Consider the following 11,689-nt stretch of genomic DNA (forward strand, 5'->3'; position numbering starts at 1 on the left):
AAATAATCTTTGTTCTCCAGCCCATTCTTGTTTTGGTAATCTGAAAGGGAGTAAAAGTCAACCTGAAACTTTTTATTTTGGTGTGTCAACTCTGCTTTGTTATTAATGATAGTGTTATTATTTAAAGGTTGTGAGAAGAGAGAAGAAAGTTTTGTTCTAGATGAGTTGCTATTTGTTTCACAGTACTTGCAGACATAAAGTTTTGGGTTGACATTGTAGAATATATAACAGATATGATTATTTTCACTGATTCCATAGTTATCCTTTATAAAGTAAGGCATAAGAATGATCATTAAGTCTGATAGCTTTCATGAACACCAGAACATACCTGTACCTAAAATAATGCCAGAACTCTGTGATCCTTCTCACCAAAGAGGCATTTATTGCAAGCATGGTTGACCAGAGGTTTCCATGACAGGTGCCACCAATCCGTTCATCCCCAAAGGTTGCAAAGCAACTTACTTAGACATGGGTAAGCACCTGAGGAGAGACTCCCTCTCAGAGTGATGGCATGCAGACCTGGCAAGACCCTGCTTTGTGTTGACAGATGCTGTGCTTTACACTGGGGACTGGAAATGTTTGATTTGTGCCACTGAAGAAGGGCTTAAGATCTAGAAGCAGTATAAAATAAAATAAAATAAAATATATATATATATATGTAATATTCTGGGAGTGGTTAAATTTCTTATTTTGGATTTTTGGATTTTTTGGATTTGTTCTCTTTTTTATGATCTGTTTTGAAGTGAGCCTTGCCCCTTAACTTGTGATCAGATTTGTGATCCCTTATCTGAAAGGCCTAATTGGCATAATTCTTCATCCAGAATATATGAATAAGATTCCCTTTTCCAAGTGTTTGCATGGATTGTTCTTTGCTTACTTGGTTGAGGTTTAGTTGCTTGTTGATTTATTTTTACTTTTACTTTTAGCTACATTTACTTTGAATTTTATGTAATCCAGTTTAGTTTTGTAAGCCCCAAATGCAAGTGACTGTATCAGAGTGGATTAACAATGACAAATAATATTTAATCATGATTCTCTCTCCTAATATTCACACTCCCAATCACATTCACACACACAAATTCCCTCTCACCCTCTTACTGAAAACACATTTACTCCATAAATGCAGTAAATGGAAGTTTGATTGCTCGTGTCATTGGAGTTGGGGTCTGCTTTTCCTTGTTCATTTTGTCATTATTGTGGCCAAGAGGAGAGATTCATTAAGGGGGGAAATTCTGCATATGATATTATTAAATGAAGTTGACAGTCCGAAAATTTGCAGCTTATTACTTGTAAGCCAAGCGAGTAAGGTAGTTTGTTACCACACTAAAAACAATGGCTTACTACCAGGTCAAAGCAATTGTTCTAGATATCTCACCAGGAAGATGGAAACTAGCTCTTCAAACATTGAGATCTCAGCTCATGATAGAACTGTTCCCTACTGTGGATGACATGTCCATTTAAACTTCTGTCTATTGCATATACAAGTCAAAACTGTACATGATTCTGGGGGTAACTGATGTCCCAAGATCACTGAGATGTCTTTCCTTTCCACAAGAATATTGTTCTTTTTTCATCATGTGTATCAACCCACTAGATAGTGTGTGTGTGTGTGTGTGTGTGAGTGAGTGAGTGTGTGAGTGAGTGTGTGAGTGAGTGAGTGAGTGAGTGAGTGAGTGTGTGTGTGTGTGTGTGTGTGTGAGATGAGGGAGAAAGATTTATATTTGTTATATTTTTTTATACTTTTTAGTTCTATAATCATAGTTATAGATTGAGAAATGTGTAAACTCTCAATTTCTGTCAATTTCAGAATTCTATTTTCAATATTGCTTTTTGGCTTGTAGATCCTCATAACAGAAGAGTATGAATGGGTAGAGGAAGCTGTAGGATAGACAGAGTTAGTTTTCTATTCATGCTATTTTTTTTTTACTAGTTTCTGTTTTGGGCCTGTATGAGCCAAGTAGTCATCTGAAGTTAATCATGACAATAGTGTAATGGAGTCTAGGCTTTGGCTTGCTTATTTTTTAGGTTTGAAGTATTATAGTGGACTAGAAAAATCATTTAGATAACGATTCTTGAAAACAGATTGTGCAAAGGTGATCAAGGGAAAACTTAATACTTAAATATACATACACATCAGCTTCAAACTTTTATATGTATTGTAATATAAAAAAACACAGTTCATTGGAATTTTAATGTGTATATTGAGCAATTACTGCACAGGTCTTTTTCATGTGTTTTAGTATGAATGTTAGATAAGTTAGGATATGTATTAGCAACTGATTCCCTGATGCATTTCTAGTTATATAATTGGATTACTTGTTACTGCAGTACTCTGCTCTTTGGTTATGTACAAGTTCAGTGAGCTATATTGACCATTATTATAAGTAATGGCCATATTCTCAGACTTAAGATTATATAAATTTATGTACACATAGGAACAAGATATGTTTTAGTCCTTTTGTAGCTGCAGCATGAGTCATTGATGAGAAGTTCACATCTCTAATCCCTGACAGTTTACAGCTGACTACTTTGATCTAAAGTAATGGCCACAGAACACTTAGTCTTCAGTGGCTTCTCATCCCTTGCTAGTACTTCTGCTACACACTCACTACCGTGTATTGTCTTGTAATGGGAAAGCTTTCTTATAGTAGTGAGTCTCCTTAGCCCAAGCAGGGGTGACGAGAATGATGAATAGAGAGAGAAACTACTTTATTACTAGGATAGAATTGGTTCTGTTCTAGATGATTCAAATTACAGCTTGGAAAAAAATGTAGGCTGTTGGACCACCGAGACTGTTGAAGCATCATGGCTGTTGGGGAATCATGGACTGAAAAGAGGGTAAAGTCATGCCCTGCATGTTCTCGACCAAAACCAGGAAAATTGAGCACATTCTGAATCAAAACAAGGGAGGTCATAATGTGGAGACTGAATACTAGGAGTAGCTTGCATTGGGAGATTTTTATTTTCCTTAACTTGTATTTCTCAAACCATACTCTTTCTTTGTTCTTTCTGTTCCCTCCTTCCTCGCACTCCTCAGTTTTTCTTTTCTTTTCTTTTCTGTTCCTTTATTTTCTTTCTCTCATTATGTCCTTTTTCTATCTACTTTTCTTTCCTGATCGCAAACCTAGCAGCAATTTATATCCTTCAATCCTGATACTCAGTGAGAAGTTAGATGATTCAAGGGTAAAAAGGAAATAGTTAATGCATGTGATCATGTGTGGGAAGGGGCATTGTCTTTTGTGTGTGTGCATGAGAGACAGGAGGGAGAGAGAGAGAGAGAGAGAGAGAGAGAGAGAGAGAGAGAGAGAGAGAGAGAGAGAGAGAGAGAGAGAGAGAGAGAGCGAGGGAGAAGGGAGGGGGTGGGGGGGAATGTGTGTGTGTGTGTGTGTGTGCGTCTGTGTGTGTGTGCGTGCGTGCTTGCGTGCGTGTGTGCGTGCGTGCTTGGGTGCGTGCGTGTGTGTGTGCGTGTGTGTGTGCGTGTGTGTGTGCGTGTGTGTGTGCGTGTGTGTGTGTGTGTGTGCGTGTGTGTGTGCGTGTGTGTGTGCGTGTGTGTGTGTGCGTGTGTGTGTGTGTGTGTGTGTGTGTGTGTGTGTGTGTGTGTGTGTGTGTGTGTGTGTGTGTGTGTGTGTGTGTGTGTGTGTGTGTGTGTGTGTGTGTGCACTTATGTAAAAGAGAAACTGTAACAATAAGAAATAAATTGAACATTTCAAACTTATCAAACAAATAACAGAAATGTGTATGTTTTTCACATGTATTTCTGCTCATTTTCCGATCACATGTAATTATGAATGATTTCTAAAACTGGTTTTGAAAGAAAACCAGCACGGATTATTTTCCTTATAATTTTTTGTTATTATTATCATTGATTATTTAATTGCTTATTTTATTTTTGTATCTTCATTATTTTTTATTGTCATTTTAAACTCAGCTCTGTAAAAATCATATATATATGTATGTACTTTTTTTATTATTACTTCCTAATATTTGATTTGTTATTCTTCCTTTTTACTCCTTTTCTTAATACAGTTTCTCACTCATTTTTGCCAGTCTTTCACTTTTCCCCATAGAATTTATGATTATTTTCTGTGCTTCCAGTGCTGCAGTATGGATTTGTCACCATTTTTGTGTCCTCATTTCCACTGGCTCCTCTGTTTGCCTTCCTCAACAACATCTTCGAGATGCGTTTGGATGCCAAGAAGCTGCTGACACATTTCCGACGCCCCATCTCTCAGCGTGTCAAGGACATTGGCATCTGGTTCAAGATCCTGGACTCCATTGGGAAGTTGGCTGTCATAACAAATGTGAGAGACAGAAATTCTGTTTTTATTTGTGTGTCAGATATGTTTGATTATGTTTGTTCTAATGGTTAGGTTGTCTTGATTTATATTTGGATAATGTGCAATAATTTTTTTTCTTTCTTTCTTTCTTTCTTGGAAATGAAAATACTACATTCTTTTTCTTGGACCAAAGGAGGATTTTCATAATCCAATACTCCTCCCTACTTCCAACTCTTTTCTTTACTTAAGATTTTTTTTTTTTTCTTCTTTCTTTTTTTCTTTCAGGCTTTCATCATAGCCTTCACATCTAACTTCATCCCCGAGCTGGTGTACCGCCACGTAGTCTCGGAGACAGGTTCATTAGACGGCTTCCTCAACCACTCGTTGGCCACTTTCAACGTCAGCGACTATCCACCAAATTACAAAGTCAACGATACACGAGGCATAGAGCAGTGCAGGTTGGTTTGGGCTAGTCTTTTCAGTTGCTTTTCTTTTACCCGTCGCTTCGTTATTATTATTATTTCTCCTTATCGGCCATCATCATTCTTCCTCCTCTTCTTGCTTTTCATTGAATTCTTTTTCATTAATATCAAGTGAGATGCGTACACTTTAGCATTTCCTCTTTTGTTTCTCACTTGTTTCCATTAGCTCTACATACGGTGCTCTTGGTCTTGCCTGCAGTTTTCTTTTAATCAAAAATTTATTGTTATACTAGGAATAATCATTACTTCTGTTATCTCTTTACAGATATCCAGATTACCGAAACCCGCCTGGGACAGCGAACAGTTACGATTATGCACCAATCTTTTGGCACATTCTAGCTGCGAGATTAGCCTTTGTAGTTGTATTTGAGGTATGAATGTCTGTTAATGATGATAATGATGAGATAAAAAATAGATAGATAAAATGATAATGATAAAGATCATAGAATAATAATGAAAGAAGAGAATGAGGATAAAGAAATAGAAAATAGGTAGATCAAATGGTAATGATGATAATGATATAAGATTAGAAAAAAGGATAGATATAAGTCATATTTACTGTGTTATTGTCGAAGTTTTTCTGCAATAGAAATATTAAGATTTACTAATAGAAATATTAAGATCTACTAACTTCGTCAGCAAAAGATCAGTTAATTGAATATTGGATTTTTTAAATTGCTCTGTCTCAAAGTTTTTCTCTCTTTCTGTTGTTTAAATAATAATAGTGATAGTAAAGTCCTGCAGTAAACCACTCCTTTTCAGAATGTTGTATGTGTCATCATCCTGTTCATCAAATGGATCATCCCAGATATGCCATACCGTCTGCAGGTAAGGTGCACATGTATATAGGATTAGGAATTTTCAAAGTTTGCTTTTGTGTAGATTCTTATTCTATTTCTTTTTCTTCTTCTTCTTCCTCTTCTTCTCCTTCTTCTTCTTCTTCTTCTTCTTCTTTTTTTTCTTCATCCTCTTCCTCTTCCTCCTCTTGGTTCTTCACTTTTGCCTCTTCTTCCTCCTCTTCTTTTTATTTATTCCTATCCATCAATTTTTGAAATTGTGTTAATTTATTTAGTGATCAAGTTGCTACAAGCACCAATAGATAACATTTCATGTAATTAGCCACATCAGTGTTAGGTCTTAAACTAGTGTAAATTGAAACACTGCCACAGTAGATGTTTTGAGTCTGACTAAAGTTTACAGTTGAGCTGATAATAAAAAAATCATTCTTTACCACTTTTACTTTAAATAAGGTTAGTAATATGTAATATGTATTTTTCTTCCTTCCTTCCATATTTCTTTCCTTCAGGAGAACATATCACTAACATAGGAAATTTATTAATTCTTCCCATCATTGTCTTTGCAGGAACAAATTCGAAGGGAAGCGTACGTGACCAATGAACTGATTGTTGAACAGGAGCTGCGGAGAGCAAGAGAAGCAAACACAACAGCCAGCTCCTCTCCGCGCTCTCCCCTGAGGCGCCAGTACTCAGAGCCAGCAAGGAACAGAAATGTCCAGGATGTTCGCTTTAGGATCGGTAACAATAAGGATGACTTTGCCACCAACGTGTAGGATTTTACAGGAATTTTAAAAGTGCCTGCATCCTTATGAAAGGCTTATATTTGTTCAGTTACTTCTTTTTTCTTTAATTTAATTTTTATTTATTTATTTTTTCTGAAGCAGGTCAGTTACTTAAACAGTCCTTCCATTGTTTTTCTGGCACACATTCAATGTACAACATAACACAATACAAATACAGAGATTACAATAGATTTAGTGTGATGCAGTTGTCCACTAAGATACATGTGTATGCAGGAAGGACCTCTCAGTCATCTTCCTGGCTTTTTTTTTCTAGATAGAGGATTCCTGATTGAAGTAAGCAGAAGATGAAGGACTTATTGGTGATACTGGATACTTAAAGAGGTATTTAGGTTGTACGCGTAAAATATGTGGACTTGCAGATAATACCTGCAGTTTACCTTTGTGTTTGTTAAAAGGAAAACCCATGCTACAGTAAAGGAATTTTGAACGTGTATGTGTCACATTTCTGGGTAACATGGTATGTGTTACATTATTTTATTTCTGTGGAAAAGGATTATTGCTACACCTGTTTTAATGATCTGGTCAGTCTCTTAGTGATTTTATTGGACACTAATATGTAATTGATGTTTAACAAAAAATTATGTAAATAATTGTGATAAGACATTCAATTTTCAGTAATTTTAACACTTTTGTAAATGTTAACTATGTCTTTGTTTCTGGAACCTAATTGCTAGTCAATTTGGAGATCATTTTTTATATAGCTGTCTAACTTTATGCAAAGGAAAGATCTTATCTATCACTAAACATACATGCATATCTCTATATATGTATGCCTCACTCCTCTCCTTTCTCAGAAGTTTTTCCATCTAACATTTTCCATGTGCTCATGAAAATGCAGATCACCTCATACTCTGAGATTTAAACAGGATCAAGGACACTTTTGTCCGGGGAAAAGAAGGCCTTTCTTGGAAACTTTGCAGTTAGTGTTAAAATTTGAACCATTAGCTTAGACATCCTTCTTTAAGAAAAGGTTTAGTTTCTCTCTGTTACCCTGGAAATTCTGGAGGGACACGTAGAAATTAAATGCTGTATCAGTGCACTCTCAGACATGGAATCATCCAGAGTCAAAATTCATGTAGATAGAAGTGACATGTCCTTAGAGGAACATGTTTACCAAGCCATAGGAAGAAGCAGTAGGGTGGCCAATTTCTTTTCACCCAAACTTTAACACCGTCAGCTGATGCTTGAATTCTCTCACAGCTGGGAGGAGCATGGCCAGCTAGGAACCAAGGACCTTGCAGTTGTAATGCCAGTGTTCTACCTCTAAACTACACCATCTCCACAAAATTATTAGTGGAATAGGTAAAATGTATTGATAATTAGGAATAGTTTAAGCAAAATTAGTATGATTCTCCCAAACACTCTTTCCTGTTAATGTGCCTTAAGTTGTTTGAGTTTTCCCTCCTGAATAAAAATAGCATATTGTAAATCATTAGTTTATATGGAGAGTGAAATGAAACGATTGTTGATTGTGAGATTTCGTCCAAAAGGAGGATGTAGTCGTTTGTTGTTTGGAGGAAAGTTTTTTGGCTTTGTATCTTAAATGTTGCATGAAGAGTTTTTAAAAGTCTTATACCAACCTTAAAGGAAAAAATGAGAGGTCAAGGTATATTTTTTGATGTTGCAGTTATCAGAGAGCACCTAGTTAGTATATGTATGACAAGTTCTAGAATATAGCTTAGTCAAAAAATGGTTTGGATCATTAATACTTGAAGTGGAACAAGATCTGCTTGGTATTTCTGTTGTGTGGAGAAGTGACTGATTTTATGTTTGGGTTTGTGGGACGTTTTATCAATTTAAATTTACATTTCAGCATTTAAGTTCAACTTCAGTGGGGGAATTCAGCACATTGATTGCCTGATTGATTTTCTAATTATTACTGGTGATTGAGGGCAATTTTGAGAATACAGATATCTCAAGGCATTCATTTCATTAGCATTAGTTTTAACATTGTTTTAAACCTCAAAGGTTATGATATAGGCAGGACTGTCCTCTCCTGAGTTCTGGAAAATAAAAAAAAATTGCGTTTTCCAGTTCTTGCAGATTCTTCGCATTGTTCTTGCATTTTCTCAGGGTGTCTTATCCTAGATGATGTGGCAGTTGATTTTCAGTTGGGAAATCAGAGGGAAAAAATATGTTTCAGCAGATGATATGAATTAATGTTAGTTGCTCTTATAGGCTAGTATAGTTAAAATAAGATTTTATAAGAAGGATAGTTTCCTTAATTATATAGATTTTGCAATGTTTTTACATCTATATTCACAAACTGATGTAAGTGTGAGAGGCTAGGAATTTTAGCATTGACTTCATGTGAAGTTCAACAATACCTGCAAAAAGCATTTTTTTTTTCTCTCTCTCTCTCTCTCTCTCTCTCTCTCTCTCTCTCTCTCTCTCTCTCTCTCTCTCTCTCTCTCTCTCTCTCTCTCTCTCTCTCTCTCTCTCTCTCTCTCTCATTCTTCCTTGTTTCCTTTTTTTCCCTTCCTTCCAGCTCACATAGATTTACTTAAGCGATATAAGCCAGGCCCAGGTAAGCCACAGAACTACAAAGATAATTAAAAATCATATTCACTATAGGATGGACAGTCACTACAAACCTTTCCAGCTCATTTCTATAGTGTTATTTCAGATCATGATGAGGAAGATTCTTTGTAGTGGAAATATTATGAACAGAAAGGAAGCAAGTAAAAGAAAGAAAAAAAATATGGCATGGAATTGATCTCGGAAGACATGTATACACTTTTTTAAAGACCAGATGGTATGGTTGGTCTTGGAAGGGTCAGTCTAATGAGGAGTTTTTGAAATTATTGTTATTATTACTAGTTTCATTGATGTTATTATTATCAGAAAGAACATTTGTATAATTTTCTTGATTTTATCCATGTTTAGTATTTTTTTCATTATTATTATTATCTCTTAAGATTTAAAAAAATACTGAATCAGTGCAGTTAACATTGATTTTAAGTGTAGATACAAAAGAACCAAAGTTTTCTTTTCCCATGTGATTGTTTTTGTTTATTTATTCACATATGTAAAGTTTTAGTTTATGCAAACATGTTTGCTTAACTAACCATTTCTACAACTAACCCCATTTAGCTTGCATAGTTACTATATACCAAATTTTTTTTCTCATTTATGCTGGATTACTGTTTTGCTCAATTTGTCATGGTATGCTTTGCCAAAGGGACATTGAATTTTGGGCTTAGAACAGCATTTTAAAGCAATATGTTTATAGCAAAATATTACTGCTATTGTTGCCTACTATTGTTGCTATTACTATTATGATGAAAAAACAAAACTTCCTAGAGTCTAGTCAGTTACTTTTAAACTGAATGGTGCATATTTAAGTTAGTGCAATAGTTCATGTGGCTATTGTTGTTCACTCTTTCTGTCTGTTTTTTTTTCTTCTTCTTCTTTTTCCTTTAATTATTTTCTTCCCTTTCTTTCTTTTTTCTTTCCCTTTGCTTGTTTCTTTTTTTCTCTCTCTCTCTTTTTCTTTCCTTTCTTTTTTTTTAAAGTAAAGGAAGTCACTCTCTTAACATGTTAATTTTTAAGATAGGCTTTTTTATAATAAATGTTAGGTCTTATCATCCTATTCTTGGAATGGTACATCTTTTTTATGGAAGTGATGAAGTGAATGTACATCAAGCTTTGTAATGTTTAAGTCATATTGTATAAATAAGATTGAGCTTCCATGATTTTGCTTTCTCTTTTTCGAAGCTTTACGTTTTTTTTACGCTTATGTAACTACACTTTTGCCCTTCACTTGGGACTCAACTTTAATGTTCACTTAATGTTATTGATTTTTGTTTCAATCTTAAGTCTGACGAATTATTAGTAGTAAATTATTTAACTTTTATTTTGTTACCACATTTCCCAGATAATTTGCTCATTCATTCAGTTTGTAAAGAGGTCTGCAGCTTATATTTCTCAGAGTAGGTTTTTATGCCTCGTATATGTCATTATAGCACAAATAACTGGTTCTTGGTTTGTGAAGTTGAATTGGTTGTTGTAGATATAGGCTAAGTGAAAGAAAAACGAGGAAGGTGTATTTAAATTTTTTATAGCAAATTAAATAGTTAAGGACATAGCTATTATATGTGACATTTAAAAGTATTTATGATGTTGTTGAACATTACTTAGGAATTATTTGGAATCATCAGATAGTTATTTATTTAAAGATTTTTACAGATAATTAAAGAAAAAATGGTTTGAAAGATTTACAATATAAATTTCTTGGAATGTTAAGAATCTCTCTGTTGGTGTTTATATCTTTAGATATCTCTCATCCCTTATCCATGCAATGCTGCAACATTCATTGAAAGATCAGGCCATTGAAAGAATGAAAATGAAGGTTAATTTCATCCCTGTCATGATATTGTTATAAAGTCTACTATTCTTGGTAGAGTGAAGGAAACAGTCCCAAGTGATTTTGAGCAGTGCTTTAAAGATCAGTTATATGGGCAGTCTGATATTAGGCTTCTGGTCACTATTTTTGCTTTAACAAAAATGTTTATACATATTTTTTTTTTTTTTTTTTTTTAATCAACTAAGTTTGTCTGTGTAGGCTTGTTTTATGTATGTATGTATGTATATATACATATATATGAATATATATAAATATATGCATATATATATATATGTGTGTGTATATATATAATATATACATATATCTCCTACACACACACACACACACACACACACATACACACACACACACACACACACACACACACACACACACACACACACACACACACACACACACACACACACACATACACACACACACACACACACACACACACACACACACACACACACACACACACACACACACACACACACACACACACACACACACACACACACACACACGCACACACACACACACACACACACGCACACACACACACACACACACACACACACACACACACACACACACACACTCAGACTTACACACACACACACTCACTCCTCAAAATACTATGGGGCCATGGACACTAAATGTTGGTCTTAGTATAGTAAAGCTTTTATAAATTGTTAAACACCCTATTGTCCAACTGGATTGTAAAAATGTTTATAGAAATGAAAGTTTATAAATAGATATTCTACTAAGAGTATGTACTAAATTAACTATTTACCTGTATGGTGCCCTTGTTAGCAAAAATGAATAGTTTTAGGATACACTAAGGAAAAGAGAAGAGTAAGAAATGTGGTTATGATTCTTCATTCCAAACAAGCAACTTAAGAAGGCTGCAATATGTCCAGGTTATTTTGGGAATATGTGTGCGTTGGCAGCTACAAAAGAGGTCTTAGTTGCATTGTCA

The 11,689-nt window shown here is 34.9% G+C and overlaps 1 protein-coding gene across 5 annotated transcripts in view; it reads left to right on the forward strand.

The window, feature by feature from the left end:
• Nucleotides 1–10,898, forward strand: part of LOC125042406 (anoctamin-1-like) — a 52,068-nt gene extending 41,170 nt beyond the window's left edge. For 3 of the 5 annotated variants that reach the window (XM_047638036.1, XM_047638037.1, XM_047638038.1), the window contains exons 14-18: nt 4,096–4,301; nt 4,563–4,735; nt 5,025–5,130; nt 5,522–5,587; nt 6,123–10,898. In XM_047638036.1, the coding sequence (XP_047493992.1) occupies nt 4,096–4,301; nt 4,563–4,735; nt 5,025–5,130; nt 5,522–5,587; nt 6,123–6,329 (758 nt within the window). In that variant the 3' untranslated portion in view covers nt 6,330–10,898. The remainder of the gene's footprint in view (nt 1–4,095; nt 4,302–4,562; nt 4,736–5,024; nt 5,131–5,521; nt 5,588–6,122) is intronic. The other 2 variants (XM_047638035.1, XM_047638034.1) reach the window with 2 other exon arrangements.
• The last annotated feature ends 791 nt before the right edge of the window (nt 10,899–11,689 follow it).

Source organism: Penaeus chinensis, chromosome 32 (genome assembly GCF_019202785.1).
Source record: "Penaeus chinensis breed Huanghai No. 1 chromosome 32, ASM1920278v2, whole genome shotgun sequence".
NCBI lineage: Eukaryota > Metazoa > Arthropoda > Malacostraca > Decapoda > Penaeidae > Penaeus > Penaeus chinensis.